The sequence below is a fragment of the Phaenicophaeus curvirostris genome, chromosome 13 (assembly GCF_032191515.1).
Source record: "Phaenicophaeus curvirostris isolate KB17595 chromosome 13, BPBGC_Pcur_1.0, whole genome shotgun sequence".
Lineage (NCBI taxonomy): Eukaryota > Metazoa > Chordata > Aves > Cuculiformes > Cuculidae > Phaenicophaeus > Phaenicophaeus curvirostris.
The window spans coordinates 4,482,385-4,501,667 of NC_091404.1; the positions used below are offsets into that span (position 1 = coordinate 4,482,385).

Below are 19,283 nucleotides of genomic sequence, written 5' to 3' on the forward strand. Positions count from 1 at the left end.
AGAAAGTGGTGGTGTTGTGTAGGCAGCCTGTTCCCAGTGTCTGTTCTAATTCGAAATGGTTTCTTACTATCATCACCCAAGGGGCCACATGAAACAAAACAATAATTAGCTTCTGCAAAGCCTTTATTTGGTCTGGCTTGGATCAAATAAGTCATATTACAGCTAATGTTTCAGTGCAATATTGACTAAGCTAAAATTCCATCTCTGGAGCTTGTTTCCCCTTGAAATAGCTCAAATGATAAGCTAGCGTAGCTTAAGCAAGGGCCTTTCTGCTCTTGATGATCCTGTAAGGTAAAACCCAGAGTGTGTCTGCGTTCCTTTTCTGCTTTAGGGATGGTAAATCCCAATATGAAAACTGCAAGGTGTGTATAGATCTGTCTGCATTGTTGCCAAGAAGCAGTGGTCTGGTTTTGATTAATCATTCAAAACTATTTGAGAGAAGTTCAGAGTTCACAGGCTCATGTAAACTTGCTGAGATTGAGTTTGCCTTGTTGGTAGGTTCTTAGAAGCATGTGCTTAGCCCACTATGGCGGGTTGACCTTGGCTGGACACTAGGTGCCCACTCAGCCACTCTATCACTGCCCCTTCTCATCTGGGCAGGGGAGAAAATATTATAAGTCTTGTGGGTTGAGATAAGGACAGGGAGATCACTCACCAATAATCTTCATGGGCAAAATAGACTCAATTTAATTTATTATCAAATCAGAGTAGGATGATGAGCAACAAAATCTTAAAACACCTTCTCCCCACCCCTCCCTCTTCACCAGGCTCAATTTCGCTCCCAATTCCCCTACCTTCTCCCTCCAAGCAATACAGTGAACGGGGGTTGTGATCAGTTAATCCTGTGTCGTATTTGCTACTCCTTCCTCATCACACTCTTGTGTTCCTCCGGTGTGGGGTCCCTCCCACGGGTGAGAGGCTTCTGTGAACTCCTTGAACATGAGTCTTCCCCACAGGCTGCAGTTCTTCACAAATTGCTCCGGTGTGAGTTCTTTCCCTGTGTCTGTTCCATTGGGTGCAGTTGTCATGGGGTCAAAAGTCCTGCCAGCAAACCTGCTCCACAGTGGGCTCCTTCTCATGGGCCACAGGTCCTTCCAGGATCCTGCTCCAGCATGGGCTTCTCACAGGGTCACCATCTCCTTCAGGCATATCCACCTGCTCCAGCCTGGGGTCCTCCACGGGCTGCAGGTGGATATGTGCTTTATTGTGAACCTCCATGGGCTGCAGGTGGGTATTTCCTCCACTGGGGACCCCCATGGGCTGTAGGGGACAGCCTGCCTCACCATGGGCTGCGCTCCCCTGCTCCTGCTGGCCATGCAGTTTCTGATACAGGCCAAGATGTCCCTGATCACCTGTGCCACTGCTGACGTGAGTTCAGTCAGCTGTCAGCACCCCCAGGTCCTTCTCTGCCAGGCAGCTTTCCAGCCACTCTTGCCCAAGCCTGTAGCGCTGCACGGGGTTGTTTTTAAACAAAGTGGGATTTTGAACAAAGTGGGAGTCGGATTGCTAAGAGGAAGATGAAGGACAAGACAATCAGCTATCAGTTCCTTTGAATTAAATCCATTATCATTAAATACTGAATGTCTTGTTCAGCTTTATCTGAATTTCTGATCTCAAGCGATTGCTTTACTTCTAGCAGGATATAATGTGATGCTGAACAGATGCTGTGTTAGGATGATGAACAGCCGTTGGTCCTGTCACTGGGTAGGGGTGAGAGCTGTGTTGTGGGCAGTGGACATGCTTCAGAGCTTGCCGTGTCCTTGTGTATCACCAAGCCAAAAAGCCAGGATCTTTCCTTATCCCCTTGCTATGCCAACGGGTTGGAAGGTGACTCATTTCTTTCTTGCCGTAGCAGTTCATACAAAAGATGGACCAGCTGTTGTTCCTGCAAGTCTTTCCTGGGGTTTCATAGCTCGTGGCTACAGCAGTGCTGCTACTAGAGCATGGTGACTGCTCCTGGTCCCCCTGCCCTCTCAAGGGACCCATCAGTCCCTCCAGGCTGACCAGCCACTGAGCAGGGATCAGGTTCTGCTCCTGGTGCTCCGTTTTGCCACAGGGTGGCATCGTTGCTGCCTTACAGACACCTCTGGCACAGGGATGCTGCTCAGCGCTGGGATGAGGGCTGCAGGGAAGTCCTCGACGGGCGCTCAGAAGGTCATGGAATCATAGAACAGTTTGGGTTGGAAGGGACCTTAAAGATCATCCGATTCCACCCTCTGCCATGGGCAGGGACACCTCCCACTGGATCAGGCTGTTCAAAGCCCCATCCAGCCTGGCCTTGAACACCTCCAGGGGTGGGGCAGCCACCACTGCTCTGGGCAACCTGGGCCAGTGTCTCCCCACCCTCATAGTGAAGAAATTCCTCCTTATGTCCAGTCTAAATCTGCCCAGTTTATCCAGTTTGTACCCATTGCCCCTCATCCTGTCACTCCAAGCCTTTGTAAACAGTCCCTCCCCAGCTTTCTTGTAGCCCTTTCAGGTACTGGAAGGTCGCTATAAGGTCTCCTCGGAGCCTTGTCTTCTCCAGGCTGAACAACCCCAACTCCCTCAGCCTGCCCTGGTATGGGGGTGGTCCAACCCTCTCATTATCTCTCTAGCCTCCTCTGAACCCGTTCCAACAGCTCCATATCCTTCTTATGTTGAGGGTTCCAGAACTGGACACAATAGAAACATAGAATCACCAGGTTGGAAAAGACCTCTTGCATCATCGAGTCTGACAATTCTTATCTGCCACTAAACCATGCCCCTGAGCACCGTGTCTACCCATCATTTAAATACCTGCAGGGATGCTGACTCCACCACCTCCCTGGACAGCTTGTTCCAGTGCCCAATGACCCTTTGTGAAAAATCTTTTCCTGATATCCAGCCTGGACCTTCCCTGATGCAGCTTGAGGCTGTTCCCACTTGTCCTGTCACTTGGGAGAGGAGGACAGCACCCTCTTCTCCACAACCTCCTTTCAGGTAGTTGTATAGAGCTATAAGGTCTTCTCTCAGCCTCCTGTTCTCAAGGATGAACAACCCCAGGTCCCTCAGCTGCTCCTCATAAGACTTGTTCTCCAGCCCCTTCACCAGCTTCGTTGCTCTTCTTTGGACTCACTCCAGAGCCTCAACATCCTTCTTGTAGCAAAGGGCCCAGAATTGTACACAGTACTCAAGGTGTTGTCTCCCCAGTGCAGAGTGCGGGGGCAGAATAATACTCCAGATGAGGTCTTGCAAGAGAGGAAGAGGGACAGAATCACCTCCCTCGCTCTGCTGGCAATGCTTCTTTTGACGCAGCCCAGGATATGGTTTCCTTGAAGGTGCCCTTTGTGCACTGGACTTGCAGGTCACAAATATTTCCTGTCACATCTGCCAACCTTGCAGGGAGCTGGTGTGCTGGTACCTGGTGTCTTGATCCTAGAGATCTTTGCCAACCTTTAGGATTCTATGAAGGGAGGGAAGAGTGCCATGAAGAAAAGAATGAGAGGCTTTTTGTAATGACCCAACTGGAGGTGACAGAGCTTGTGTGGGCTGAAAGTGAGACAAGCGCTGCCTTTGATTATTCTCTTTCAGGGCGGCATTTACAGACTCAGCCCACAAACTGGAGGTTTGGGCCAGTCAGCAATGATGAGGGTCGGATCGTGGCAGGGTGACCACAATGAAACAAGTCATGACTGTGCCCAGGAGACGTGCAAAAGGCTGATCGCTTTGTGGTGTGGGTCTTGAATTTGCGTTGAGTATTTGAGCAGAGTGCTCCATGAGCTTTCAGGGTTAATAACTGTAAGAATCAAACTGAAAATATTTGTTGGGTTGCTTAGTGAGTAGAAGTCACCTAATCCAGCAAGCAGTTTGGATTTCTAATTGGAAACAGAATGGAACTTTAACTTGGAGCAGCAAAGTGCTTTATGGGTACAAACAAAGCAGTGGTGTTCGTGGTTGTGCCCTCTTTCTGTTGTGGGGCTGCAGCCAGCTGATCCACCTTTCTCTGGTGGTTAAAATAAAGTAATAGGTGGACAAAAGAGGTGGCTATAGCAATTATATGATAATGTACATTATCCCATAATATATAGGTGGGATGGTGACATTCTACTGGGACTAAACACCGTACACACAGCTCTAGGGGCTGAAGTCCATTGCTGCAGGAGGGTCCTTACATTTGTAGTTTAGCTGATGCTGATGGAGGTGAGGACCCATGGGGCCCTTGGTAGAGCTGATCTGCTACTGATATCCTTTTCTTGCAGCTAGCCAGGATTGAACCTGATTTTTTTCCAATACTACAGCGGTTCATTAGTTGATTTTCTGACTCGAGTCACTTGCCCCCATGCATCCTGTGTAAAGACCATCTTCAAATTCACAATGAAGGGGGAGCAGGTCCCATTTATACACTCAATAGTAAGTGGCTCTAGGGCTTGTTTCTCTGGAGTTTGACATCACAGGAAACATCCATATTTCCTTGTTGCTTGCAATAGCTGCTTTTTGGCTGTTATTCTGACCAATAACTGCTTAGAATTGAGTCTAAAATGGAGACCTGCTTTATCTGGTGCCTGAGCTGCTCCTGTCCTTGCTCAATATGAGTGTTTACATAGCTGGTATTGGGTAGCCCTTATGAGAGCTCATTGAATCAGAAGTGTAGTCGACAGCAACTTCAGACAAGACGAGGAGTTTCTTCTGATCTAGTTCTTGATCTGAACTTTAGGATACTAGTGTTGATGTTCTGGCATGATTCTTATTCTCCTGTTCAAATATTTCCAGGCTGGGAATTTCATCTAATGAGGAAGAACATATAACCTGTGAGCAGTGTGTAGTAACTTCGTATCTTACTTTGGGAGAGTTTCCTGATGAACAGAACCTGCAGAATCTGAAGATAAAATAACATCAGAATAGGTGCTGTGGGGTTTCTGGCATCAGCTCCTACCCTTATAGTTCCCAAATCGTAACCTAGTACTCCCCTGCAATGTTAAACAACGACCTAGTTTTCAGCAAACTGCAGATGTCCAAAAGGGAAAAAAGGGTATGGTGTTTTTTTCCTAAACAGGTCAGAACCAAAGCACTGGTTGTCATTGCCTCCCTGCTGGATGAAATGCTCCTCTTCAATGAGTCTGTTCAGGGACGTTAATGGAGCAGGAGGATATTCTGTGCTTCTCTTGATGTTCCACAGTAGACAAGGAGAAGAACTTCTGCCTGAAGCCATCTCTCACTTGTCAGTACAGCTCTGGTATGCATGGAGGGAATAGGGGAAGAGCTGCAGAAGTTCAGGTGAGAATTTCAGTACTTGAAGCAGAGCTTCATAGAAGGCAAAGCGTCTTCAGTGTTTCCATACTGTAACCTTTGCTTTAAAGATAAAACATACACGTAGCTCTGTGTAGGCTCTCAGAACCTGGATACACCAATAGGTGCTAGGGACAGGTCTTTGCATTTCAGGGCATGTTTGGAACCCACTTCCTTCCCAAGGAGCCTGCAGTGCTCAAAGGTGCATTGTACTAGAAACGAACGGGGTATTGCTGACTGCTCTGTGCAAGACCTGGCTTTTCAAAGCCTGGTAGTAATTCTGGGAGAAGAACCACCACATTTGGTTTAGTTTAGGATAGAGCTTGCAGTGTGGGGTCCGATTGCTGGCAAAAGGGGACTGAAGATGTCTGTACTGACCTGATATGTTAGTACGTTTTATTGGTTTTTTCCATTCTGCCTAACTGCAATGAGTCGAGTCTGCATCTCTCTAGAGTGAGAGGTTGCAGCTATGCAAGCAAGAAATCTTTGTTCATTGACGTTTAAACAATGGTCTTTCAGTGTGCTTATGTATTCTAATTAGCATAAGTCTTGGAGCAGGTAATTTTTTCTTTTAATCTAGGTAAATGAGTTTTTACTGCTGTATCTACTTTTGAATTTCAAAACAGATGCAAAGAAATAATTATCCATAGTTTATGATAGATAAATGATACATGTGCCTGAAGAACAGTAGCTAAATAGCCAAGCAGTTTCTGCAGCCATGAAAAATCACCATTTATTACTGTTCTCCATGAATTTTTAGGATAAAACAGATTGGAACCATTCCCTGAAAGTAATAAGGAACCATTCCCTGAAAGTAATAAGGAACCATCCCCTGAAAGTAATAAAACACCAGCACAAACCCACTCTCTTCCCACTCTGCTGTCTTGTTTCCTAGAGAGCATAAAAACCTTTGAGCTGCCTCTCTCTCTCAGCTGTTACTGCTGGTAGAAGGAGGTGAGCACGCTGAATGACAATTATTCCTACTAGGTGGCTGACAGCTCAAAGCTTCTACACAACAGCTGAGCTCAGCCAGAATGCGCACTCTAAATACTGATTACTCATCTCCTGCCAAGAGACAGGTTTCCTTAGAGCTGCCCTGGGAGTTTTCCAGCACTCGTGCTCTGCTGCCAGAGGCCAGATGTGTTGGCACAAGCAGAGGCTGTGCCTGAGTGTGAGCCTTTCACCAGTGAGGTGTGTGAGCTCCAAAGATGCTGTGGGCCTGCATCGAGACTACCAATGGGCATGGAGCTGGCAAATGTTGTAATATCGAAGTTCAAAATGAGACTGAGAGAGGCTATGAGAACTCCAAGTTAATGTAATTTTCCCTCTTGTGACCTCTAGTCTTTGTCCTATGTCATGCTGAATATCAGAGCTCAAAAGCTCTTGATGCCTCCTAAGGCCACTAAAGGCATCTTTTTGATGTGTATTTAAAATGCTAGTTTTGTAGATCACATGCATTCTTTATTTGATAATGAGAAGGCATTTGCCTAGGACACCTATATGGCTAATCCTGCTTGGTTTGAGATGACATTGAGTGTACTGACTAGAAATTTCCTGTGGAAAACAACTTCTGAAATGGTCTATTGTTGTGATTTCTAAGTTTGTAAGATGGGCTGTTTGGGTATCTTTTACAAATGCTACCCCAGTGTTACCTGATTTCATTGTCACTGCCTTCTGAGTGATAGAGAGGATTTATAGGTGAAAGGAAGCATCTTGCATTTCCAACTTTAATGTGACATAATCCCCCATGATGGCTTTGATGGGATTTTCCTTTCCATCATTTAATATTCCATCAGGAAAGTCCTTCAAACCAATGTTGCATTCAGCAGGCATTTTGAGAGAGGCTGGCAATCCTGTATTCCATTAGAATTCTTGTATAAAATTAAATTATCAAGAAGCTATTAAATCCTTGCTCATGAGTCTCCTAACTGCTATGATGATGACCAGGGACAACCTCAGGAAAAGAAGACATCCTCATTTGTTGCATTTTTCATAACCTTGGTTGGGACTTGCAGACCATATATCATCCATAATTTGGTCAGCAAAAATGTACTGCTGACCTTTCTGAGGTTCTGCATGTTCCCCAGGGTGCAAATAATGCATGTGGCAGACATTTCCATGGCTTTCTGCAAGCTTTGCAAATTGCTGTTAAGGGAAATCACTGCAAATGGAACTGCCACCAAAACTTGGCTTGTGGAACTCGCTGGTTCTGGCAGGGTTTACCCAAGTTATCACAGGGTCTGTACTGGGGTGGGGGTGCTTCATTTTCTGCTGCTGGGGAATTTGTTTTCAGCTGGGAAAGATGTATTGATTGTGATGATTTACTTGTAGTAGGGAGGGCAGTAGGCAGAAGAAATCTGGTGCATAAGGAATTTTTCTTTTGGATGGCTGTTGTGCATTTTAATGCTTTCTCATATCTGGATGTGTTGGGAATGTCTTGAATGAGTCTGTTGAATAACTCATTACAGTTACGTATGCATTACGGCTGCATCATTTCCAGATGCTTACAAAGGGTTTACTAGCACAGGATATGGCCTATTTACTTGCATCCTGCTTCATGTCGAGCTCTTGGAGGATGCAAAGGCCTTTTTCCTCCCAGATTTCAGCAGGAGCTTATCTAAAGTCCAAGTCATCTGCTGAGATTGAGGGCATCTGCCAAGGCTGTGGGTCTGCAGCAAAAATGCATTGACTGGGATCTGGAAGAGTGACGGGTCTCACTCGAGGGACAGTGGTGCAGTGGAGCACGGGTGAGGAGCTCCACATTAACTGGCTGCCGGAGGTGGCCTTGGAGCCCAGCTTCTGCTTTCACCATCTCCTCCTTCCCCAGACCAAAGACTTTATCCCTGCTGCTCCCTGGGGTTTCCAGTGATTCAGCTGAAGAAGCATCCAGCCCTCTCACTTAAAGGTCTGAACAGCCCCTGCAGATGGTTGTGAGACTTGGAGTGGTGAAACTATGCTATGGAGGTGTTCCTCCACCCTTTTCTCCCCAGTGGCTGAGCTAACTTTGGCTTCCTAGCGTTGGTATTTAAAAGACTTTCAGATGTGTGTGGTCCCTGTAAAAATAAATCTCCAAAGGAAACAAAGGTTATGTGGTGAAAGTCTGCCAAGTCCTCACTGCTTATTAGCTCATGGTATTATGTAGGAAAGACTTAACTCTAGTCTGATATGGGATAATACTTTGATGAAGTAAGTTTAAAGCTTGTTTCTATGTTGGGACAAGACTGAGCTATTGACTTTATGGGCTTTCTCTTTGGAGTGCCATGACACATTTGGCAGAGCCCCGAAATAGTAATTTGTCATTTCAGAGGATTTTGGTGCAGAAGTTCACGTCAAGCAAAGCTCTGAAAGCAGTGATCTGCAGTGACAATTTCAAAGCAATCCAGAAGAAGAGAGGTTAAAATAAGAAATGTAATTAAACACATGCATCTATGTAGACTGACTTAAAAATGTTGATCCAAGCCTTCCTTCAAAAGCAGTGATCACTTGATTTAAATTTGTCCAGAATTCTCATCTGTGGTGCAGGCAGACTGTGGCTACTTCTCTCCCCGACTTACATCCTGATTGGAGAACACGCTGTGCAATTTTTTTATAGAAGCCAGGATGATGTATAGCAAAGCAACTGGGCACTGACATTGAGTACTTAGGACTGCACCTCCTAATGATGCTAGAAACTGGATTTTCTAGGTGTATGTGCAGAAGTTAGAACAAAGCAGTCACAAAATCCCTTTTACCTGCTGTCAGTCCCTTCCCAAGTTATCACAGTTGCTCAGCAATGTCAACAAACGTGTCATTGCACAGATTTAGTTCCACAGGCAAAAGTCTAAATGTTAGCTTCCTGGAGGAAAGATGATTCACCTAATTTAAGAGGGTAGTTTAATCTGAAGAGCTAAATTTGGCTTTCTTTGTTAGCTAGATGAAATTATTGATGGGAAAAAGAACCTTCTTTCCAATTCCTAATGACTTATGCTGCCTAAGGTGGCTCAGATTGTGGTGTCTTGGGGGCTGTGCCCTTTCTGATATAAATAGATTTTGACTAGTATCAGCTCTGTAAGGGCAATGAAGAGGCTCTTGTGCCTGACCTACAGAAATGAAGTCAGGATTAGGCCCTTGCATTCGTCAAGAAAGAGCTGTTCATTCCTGTGCCTTATTGCATATCCCAGCCCATGTCAGTAGTACGAAGTGATCCTGTTCTCATTTGAAAAGCAGCAAATATGGTGCAATGCTGCTGAAAACCTGTGAAATCAGTCTGGCTCCAGAGCTCTTCACTTGCTTTGATGCTCTGGCTGCTGAGATCCTTCTTGTCTCGTGACAGGGTTAATTTGTACTGGAGGTGCTTTGGGCACCTTTCAGGAATAACTTGAGGTTCTACCCAAGATGAACACAACCATCACTGGCTATAGAAAACTTATCCTTCAGTCGGGAACAAATACCAGGTCTCTCGCTGGAGTAATATTGCTTTTAAAAGGAAGTTCCCATGCTCCAGAAGTCTTCTGGCAGTGTCCTTAAGCAGATGTGTCTGTATAGACATCCTTCATCTTCTCACCAGTGGGTATGGTCACAGATGTGCAAAGAAGTCAAGAGCCATCTGTTAATGCTGTTTTGAGACACTTTGCTGTCCCCAGAACTCTCCACACAAACAAAACTTGGCAGATGAATAAGTTACAGAAGTCCAGTGACTTTGGGTTTACATTATCCTGCCAGGTTGCCATGGGGTATCATCCTGAACAGTCTGCCTCTCTTCTATCAAAGCTCTGTGCACCATTGAAGGCTGAATTTAGTTTCCTTTTCTCTATTCCTGCTGTTACTGTACTTCACAGATGCATAGGGAAGCAGTGGCTGCCCCATCCCTGGAGGGGTTCAAGGCCAGGTTGGATGGGGCTTGGAGCCCTGATCCAGTGGGAGGTGTCCCTGCCCATGGCCAGGGGTTGAACTGGATGATGTTTAAGGTCTCTTCCAACCCAAACCATTCTATGACAATGATTTCTATCTTTGGCATATTCTTGAAGTATCGATAAATTTACAGCAGTGTTGTGCTCTAGGGAAGAGTTGTTATTCCTGGACAGGTTATGCACATGGTGATGAATGGCCAGGTATTATCTAACTGGGAATGGGATCTAATTGGAAGGAGAAGGTTTAAAGTTCTACCTACCTCTTGTATCTGCATCCACACACCTACTGAAACATGCCCTGAAGAGCACAGATCCTGCTCTTTCCTGTGTGCCTCTGGAGTGCCAGTTCCTGAGGAGGGAGAGCAGATCTGTGCTCTTCTCTGTAGTGATCCTACCAAACCCAAAAGGGTGCAGTCAACAGCTTTAGCAGAGGGTGCACAGGGGCCTTTGAATAAGAGGATGGTTTCATGGAATAAGAAACTTTTTCTAAATGTCATGTGTGAAACTTGCTGGTGAACAAAGATGAGCTTTCAGTGGGTTTGTGTGAGTGTGGCCTGGGCCGTCATGTGCAGGGCAGACAAAGCTGGAATGAATGCCAATTTTTTCTGTGTAAATGTGATACCGCTGTGACGTGCCAAAATGACAAAATCTTATGTTTTCATTCAAAACAGACAGTGTTGTTAGGAAAGATTTCCTTCCATGGATGGGAAGACCCTCCCTTCCACTTCCAAATCCTGTTCTTTTCTACAGTAAAGATGGGACAAGCAGCAGCAGAGTTAGTGGTTGATTCTTCTAACTGCAGGGTAGAAGTCTCCACCTGGAAAGCAGGTGGAAGATTTTGCTGTCAAAGTGAAAGAGCGCCCAGTACAAATTTGTGACAGCTGAGTCGTCCTGCAGTGGAACCAGAAAATAAAACTCTCTTAGTTTGGGATACGAGCCAGGTTGGGTTAAGCTTGTGTCGAATGACTCCATCCTGGACCCCATGGGGATTTGAATGAACTAGGATTCCAGGCTCTGGCTTTGGCTCGTGGCCAGTGTTAACGGCTAAAAATTATGCAGGGGCACTGCATGCAGAACCACAAAGTGAATTCTGCCTTTCTTCTTGCCAATGCAAACCACGAGTGCTGTGTAAAACCAGTACAGGGGCAGGATTGTGCCCAGTTCCACTGGTCAACCTTTTTCTTAGTTGCTTTCCTAACGCTCAGGAGTCTCGTGCCAGCCTTGTGGCAACTGTAGGATTGTAACCATGACCTCCCTGTACTGGTAATCCTCTAATGATGGTGCATCAGTCTGATTATGCTTTTTTTTTTTTTTCCACTGGGGCCAGATGCTTTCTTGGTGAAGCGAGAGCCAAGGAAAAATTTGCATCCTTCAGCACATCACCCCAAACCTTGCCCCTTTAAACTTTTTGCTTACCCATATATTAACATGCCCAGAATGTGAACAAATGCATCCTTTTTTTTTTTTTTTCCTCAAATACAGAGCTAGACTACAAGCAGGCGAGTGATGATGAGAGCAAAAACCACTGAGGCAAAGTTACCGTGAAGGGATCGAACAAGGCACTAGGACCTAGGAGGCGTCTCATCCACCCTGGCAGGAATTTCTTGCTTGGAGCTCAGACAACAAAGACAGAGTGAGCCTGGTTTTCTTTCTCTCAGCATCTCCACCCTGCGCGCTGAAAACCGGTGAGTAGAGCTTTTTTTGAGTGACTTGCATGCAGAAAAGTAACAGATGTCAGAGAAAGGAGGAATTTTCTCTTAGTACCTTACAGCATCTGCAGTTCATTTTAAAATCAAAACCCCCTGCATCCTGTGATTCATTCCCGAAGTTGCTTGGATGTTTCATTGTTCACTGCATGCATGACACCAGACTGCATCTACCCCAACTGGCATCGTGGGGAAAACCGTTCCCAACTTGGGGTTTCTGTGCAGATCGCCTGCATTCTCATCTTCTGCTTTATTGCAAACTGGGGACAATGATTTTTCTTACACGGGTCACACTGACGTTGTACAATACAGGGAAGGAGCTTAGTTCTGGCAAACGTAAGGGGTGTGGAAGAGATAGCAACAGCTTTTCCTAGATTTATACCTGGTTGCCACGCATTGCTGTAAATCCCCTTTCTGCCCTATGTTAACATGCAAGCTACATAACGTGAGTTGCATGTTCCTGGTTGTGCTGGAGGATTGGAAAGGTCTTTCAATTGCAGGGTTGGGGGTCCCTCCTCCTTTTGTGTTGGGGTTTGGTGGGGGAGGAAGGTTGTTCTTAAATATAAGCTAGAGACTGTACAGAAATTCCTGCTGGCAGGGTGTCAGCTCAAGCCTCGGCTTTTCTGTGCGGGAAGCCCCCCGCGCTCAGAACAATGAAAGGTGAGGAGCAGGGGCGGTGTGTCCCTTGGGCTGGGGCACTTCCAGCAATTAAATCACTTAAGGCTGGAAGAGGGGGTGGAAATAGCGCCTTTATTTTCTCCTTCTCATTAAATGGCAGCAGAAATGCAATTCAGAGGAGAGTCAGGCTGAAAAGAGCTTATCGAAGCCTTGTTTCAATGACAGATTTTTTCTTTCCAGTCATTTCTTCTTTAGAGATGTAGGCTGGTCCTGGGAATTGATTGATGGGCTAGGAGGGGGCTGCGGATAGGGGGAAGGGTGGGCTGGATCTCATTGCTAACCCTTATTGAACAGGCTGTCACAAAGAAACTGCTTATTCCCCTGTGTCCATTCTTTCATAAATGCCAGTTTATTCTAATGTTAAACATTCAGATGCTCTGGTTCCTTCCGTGATTCGACAGATTGAAGGGCTGACTTACTGGAATCTCCTTGTTTTCTGTTGCCAAAGGAAACCTCGCATGGCTCAGAGGTTTAATTCATTGCCAACTGGTGTCTGGAAGAGTTCTGGGGGGTTGAGTTGTGATTGCCTTGTATCCCTTTGGCCCCAAGTCACAATTTACTGCACTTTGAAGACTCCCAGGTGCAGGAGTAGACAAGCTCTCCAGAAACGTGTTCCCTGCCCTTAGCAGTTGGATCTCTTTCAAATCACAAGGACCCCTCCTACTCTCAGTCCCCAGAATCGATACAAATCTGGGTCAGGGGAGGGGGCGCCTCCCAAATACATCTGTCCTACTCCAGGCACAGCTCTTGTATCAGTGTCATTTTTTTCTCTGTGGATTGTGGCTCTGCTTGGCTCTAACTGGTCCCTTTGCACTCCTTCTCTCCCCGTCTCCTTCCTGCTCAGCTTCAGATCTTTAAGGTTCACCAAACTATGGAACTTGATTTTGGACACTTTGACGAAAGAGACAAGGCGTCCAGAAACATGCGAGGCTCACGGATGAACGGGTTGCCCAGCCCCACTCACAGTGCTCACTGTAGCTTCTACAGAACCAGGACCTTACAGGCACTGAGTAATGAGAAGAAAGCCAAGAAGGTGCGTTTCTATCGCAACGGGGACCGCTACTTCAAGGGGATTGTATATGCTGTGTCCTCTGATCGCTTCCGAAGTTTTGATGCTCTTCTGGCCGACCTGACCCGGTCCCTGTCCGACAATATTAATCTGCCTCAGGGAGTCCGTTACATTTACACCATCGATGGGTCGCGGAAGATTGGGAGCATGGATGAGCTGGAGGAAGGTAATTAATGTCGCTGTCTGGTGCAGTGAGGAGGCGGGGTGGGAAGGGGGCTGCACCACTTCGCTCTGCCGTTAAGGTCACGCTTCCTTGGGTGTGGGGGGGGTCCTTCTGCCCCTCTGTACTGAACCTGCCCATTCACCTTCCTCTCCAAAGAGGTGCGGGGAGAGCAGTAATGCAGGCGATGACACCTCTGGGGGTGTCCCCCAGCACACTCGCTTGGGTGCAGGTGTAGAGCCAGAGGGGTGTGTCTTCCTCTTGGCTAGATGGGGCTGTGTCCATCGCCGGGGACTGTCTGAGGGTGTCCCCATGTCTGTCTGGGATGGGGGAGTCCCAGATGGGTGCAGGGGGTGGATGAGGAGTGATGTGGATTTCCCACTAGATGGATGGGTATGAATGGAAGAGCGAGGGTACTGAGGGATTCACGTAGTGCATATGTGATGGAGGTGGGAGCAATTTGTGCACTCTGGAGATGTGTTGAGGGAGTTGTGCATGATGTGTGTGTATAGGGGTGTGGTCAGGGCTGTGCAGGGATTTGAGTGTGTGTGGAGCAGGATGTTGGGGTGCATTTAGTGTGTGTATAGTGGATGTGTGGAAGGTGGGCTGTTAGGGGGTTTTACAGTGTTTGGGGAGTGTGTTGGGAGCTCACACAATGTGTTTAGAGGCACAAGTTAATAAGGTGGGTGTATGGAGAAGGGTGTTTCGGGAGGGCTGTACGTGGTGAAATTTGGGGGTTGATACATGTGTGTAGGAAGATGTAAGGAGGGTTAATTCCATTGAGGGTGTTGGGATTCCTTGAAGGGGTTCTTGTGTAGAATGTGCATAGCGATTTGTGCTCGGGGTGCGTGTGAAGGTGTGTCGGGCTGTGTGTGTAACGAGGAGTGCTGGGGGGGTGGTGTTCATAGTGATGTATGTGGAGAGGGCGTTGGGAGTTCATGTGCTGCATCTGCATATGGCTCTTGCAGGTTCTGTATGGAAGGGAGGTGTACGGAGACGTTTGGGTGAGGGCATCTAAGAGGTTGTATTGGGAGACTGTAGGAAGGCATCCCCTGCATAGTAGGTCCAAGTGTGCTGGAGACGCTCAGGGCAGGTCTGAGTCTATCTTTGTATCTAGAGGGTGTGCCTGTTCCTTTGAGTGCCACTTGGACTGTGGGATGAAGGATGAGTTAAAAATCAATCCTTCTGTCCAGGGAGGGGATGACCTCAATGCAGGCTTGCTCCTCTGGAGCTCAGCTGCCCATCTTTTTGGTGCCACGGGAGCTTGCTCTGCAGCAGTGGGCTGCTGCCATGGGTGCTGCCTCTCTCGGGGAGTGTCAGGAGAACCCCCGTGATGACATTGCTACATGGCCAGTCCTGCCTCCGTGCCCGAGGCATGGCTGTGGGCAAGCTCTGCTGGCGGTGCAGCTGAAGCAGGGTGCCCAGAGGACACCCACAGCCAGCCTGCTTTTCTCTAAGCAATTCTCATTTCTCTCTATTCTTTGTTTGAACTCGGAATGTCTTGCATACCCTGTTGCAAGAGGGGAGTTGCTTTTGCCTGTTCCTTAATGATTTCCTCCAAGGAGATAACCTGGCTAATTCGGTGACTATAGAAAATCCTCATGGCTTTTGCCTTTATTGAAAGACAATGGATGTGAGTGTGCGAGCCACTGAGCTTCAGGGGCAGCCTCGGCAGTGAGTCATTGTGTGACCTTGACTGAAGCATCTCTCCCTAGAACTCCTTGTCTGTCAAAGAGGGGTACTCTTTTCCCCAAAATATTTTGTGAGGACAAGCGCACAGAATAAACGTTCGTTTCCACGGAGGAGTTTTAATGGAAAGAAATTGCTGCCTTTCAGAGAGATGATGCAGTCCTAGTGGAGTTATTCTCAGCCCGGTTACAGCTGTCAAACGGAGGTGTGGCCTCCCTGAATTTTAGAGATTCTGCTGTTTCGTTCGAATCTCTTAATATGGCCACAGCCTTTCTCTAATGGCAGCTCTCACTCTGCCTTGTCCCAGGCTTTATGTAAATCTTCAGGAATGACTCCACAGGAGAAAATGCAGTTCTCCTTTTATACTCTTTCTGCTTTTTGTCAGTGAAGTTAAGAAACCTTCAGTTGTTATTCCTGCAGGTAAGAAGGTAGTCATTGAAAACATCTTGTGCTGGTTAAAGTACAAGTGGGAGATGATGTAGTTGGCTTCTGGCTTTGTTCTGCCAAAATGGAACCTGGAAACAGCATTGAAGAAGCTGCACTGAAAAAATTAGGGTTGTCTGTATGGTTGTGTCCTCAGCAGAGCATCAGCTAGGAAAATGCAGTCTGAGCAGAGTGACAACAAAGGAATCTAGTGTCTGGAACTGCAAAAGTAGATCCACGTGGTATTAATGGTTTAATGATAACAATATTCCCATATTTCTAGGGATGACCTACGCATCTGTCACAGAAAGCCATCTGGGAAACATGTTACTTTTGGCTTATAATGCCATGGTTGTAACCAACCTTGTGGCAAACCGTGCTGTTAGCTTGGGTGTTTGTATAACTATGTGCTAGGTACATGCATGGAAAACCAGAACTCCAGAGTAATTGCGCTGTTGAGAACAGTACGGACACAAATGTGTGTGTTTGCCATAAATATTTGCTTTCCAGTTGGAGACTGGGGGTAACTAAACCAGTTCTAGTTGCTACAATGCGACTAATTTACTACTCTAATTTCCAATAAACAAGTAGAATTTAGGAAAAGAAGTTGTCAGGGAAGCTCCTCTCAGTAGTTTGATTACAAAAGCCGGTGAGTTACTGATATTTCACAACACATTCCAAGTACTTCTGCATGACTTAAAAATGCACTTATGTGGTGTAGTGTGAATGTACTTGTTGAGGGTAGTGGATGATATTGCACAATACCAACATTCTCAAGACAGACATTTCAGGTAAACAAAACCCACTTGGTGTGCTACTACCTCAGTGGAACTTGGAAATATCTCTTTTGGTCTCCAGACTCAGACTTGGTAGTCTTTTCTTCCTAGTCTGTACAAGAAGGAACAAGGAAAGTCTCCTTTACACTTTGATCGCTTCCCTCCTAGCTGCCAGTTGGGATGTGCCCCTTGTTCCTTTCCAGTACTGAACCCTCATGTTTGCCTCACGTTTTGGAAGCCCACCAGGACTCTGTCACATCAGCTCTTTTTGCTTCCTGCTGAGTTCTTCCTCACTGGTCACTGGCTGCTTTTTCCATGCCAGAACAACTGTCTGTCTTCCAATGACCTTCTCTCAAAATCCACCTGTCTGGTGGGTTTTTTTCTCTCCCTCCTTTCACTCAGAATAGCTGTTTTCCATCTGTAACCTTTATCTTAATCTTAAATCCATGTCTTCAGCATTCAGTTTTAATGTGTTTGCGAATAATGCACATGCTGCCATTGATTAAGACTATATTCCTCTGTAATTATATGTTGTTTTAATGCCGTACATCATCCTATTACTGCTCTGTTACAGCTGATCCTGACTACAGGTGAATTGCTGCCAGCGTCTCTCACTTGCGTATGGTCTTGGCTGAGTCAGGAATGGATATTGAGCCCAAGTGCTACTGTCAAGGTTGTTTTAGACAATAAGTGAATCTTTTCAAAAGAGCACTAGGTGATCTTTATTCCCTTTCATTCTATAATTGGTCCTAGTGACCAAGGCTTTAGGAAGCCAATATATGAAGCTACCTTTACAGATTACTAGTGAGCCACCGTTGCAACAGTCAATTCTGTGCCTTGTGCTGAGAGAACTTGAATATGAAAGATATTAAAGTCATGCTACCTTTTTCAGCCTTGCTTAAGCCGATAGTAGAGAAACTCACATTGTCATCCAAGCTTCTACTAAAATCTAGTTACCTTTGACATCTGGACAGGGTAGCTTGCTCTGTGCTTCGTTTTGAGCCTCTCTGTTCTTGTAGACCCATTGCGATGGGTCTACAAATTCTCCCTGCCTCAGCTCTGATTGATCTTTTTCTTTGGATGGAGGGCTGGATAAAAGTGGAAGCTCATTTTATGTGTTGACTTCAGCTGCAAAGATTGCTTAAGAAATACAGCTCTTGGTCATATGTTCCAAACTCGGCTTGCTACTTGCTGTTCCCATTGTCCCAAAAATAAGCTCCTTGTGGGACAAAAGGTTCTTTTAGTCCACTCCACCATTTTGCTGCTTTCCTGTGTGGCCCCACTAGCATTTTCTCAACATAAAAAAAGGGACAGTGAGGTGTAACTTGAGAGTGAGGGAAAAGCACAAGGCAGATTCCTGATTCCTCAGTGCTAGTGCAGAGTGTGATTTGTTTCCTCTGGAGGGGAGAGACTGATACTTCCCCAGAAGCTGAATTTCCCACTTGTAAAGATTAGAGACTTGTTGCAATCTGTTTAGAGGCAGGGATGGAATGGGACATCCTACTGTGCAAAGTGCTATTTAAGTGTGTATGAAGAGAGAGCTCGTGCCCAGGAAGATTATGGTCTGAACATGTCAAAGTGGAAGAAGGTGTTATTACTGATGAGGAACCAAGATGCAGAAAAGTAATCTCCTTGTTTGTCCAAAGTCTGTAGACTATAGACAAAGACAGAAGTCAGGACTCTTAAGCTTTCTTGTTCAGGTGCTTTCATTCCTTTCTGGGCCTTTTTCAGGGTCTGGTCAGTGGCTTGGAGGTGCTTGCATCTTGCAAGTTTATTGTCAGTGGACTTTAGACCTGCTTCTAGCCAGTGGCCGATTTCACATGAATTAAATACCCTTGGCTGTGTATAGTCGGGGTCAGAAGTACACATGGAAATAAACCCATCCAATACAAATACAGCATAGATTAGACACGGTCAGTGAAAAATGCAGATGTAGATTAAAGCTGGACCTTGAGAGACTCAACATTTAGTTGAAGCTGTAGAGTTCCTCCCTTCTGAGCTACTGGTATGCTCAGACTGTGAGGCAGGGCACAGCCTCCATGCATGGTGGTCAGAGGGCCCATCCAATTGTGGGTTTATGCCCTTGTCCTATGATGGGCTACTTGTCTGAAATGTGTTCTTGCCTCAGATTAAACTCTAGAAAAAAAGCTGAATAGGATTTTGTTTTGCTCATGGGGTTTCCTTGCAAACATTCTTGGGCTGTGTGAGATATTCCAGAAAGTGTTTCCAAGCTTTTTGTATCCTATCCTGTTCTGCCCTGGGGAATCTCTTCCAAAGCCTTGTCCAGTAATGTAATAATAGAAGGGGCTCCACCCTGGAGCCATACAGAGCCTGATGTGTGCTAGGACTGAGGGCTGTGCAGGGAGTAGATTGAAATCTCTTCCAAATGTGCATGTGTTCCAGTTTGCCTGGAAAACTGAAATTCATGTAGTCCAATACTGAAGTCTCAGTAACCTGTGACATTGTTTTCCATGGCTGTTGTTCTGATAGTCTGGCTAATTACATCCGACAACTTATGCATGTCATTGTGTTTTATTTGTTTGCTCATACTGGCTGTCACACTAGAATCATCGAACGGTTTGGGTTGGAAGGGACCATGAAGGTCATCTAGTCCAACCCCCCTTGCAGCAAGCAGGGATGTCTTCA

The 19,283-nt window shown here is 46.1% G+C and overlaps 1 protein-coding gene across 4 annotated transcripts in view; it reads left to right on the plus strand.

The window, feature by feature from the left end:
- The window catches only part of DCX (doublecortin), a 119,569-nt gene that overhangs the window by 24,025 nt on the left and 76,261 nt on the right, over positions 1 to 19,283 (plus strand). For all 4 annotated transcript variants that reach the window (XM_069867898.1, XM_069867899.1, XM_069867900.1 and 1 more), the window contains exons 2-3: positions 11,619 to 11,821; positions 13,365 to 13,755. In XM_069867898.1, the coding sequence (XP_069723999.1) occupies positions 13,392 to 13,755 (364 nt within the window). In that variant the 5' untranslated portion in view covers positions 11,619 to 11,821; positions 13,365 to 13,391. The remainder of the gene's footprint in view (positions 1 to 11,618; positions 11,822 to 13,364; positions 13,756 to 19,283) is intronic.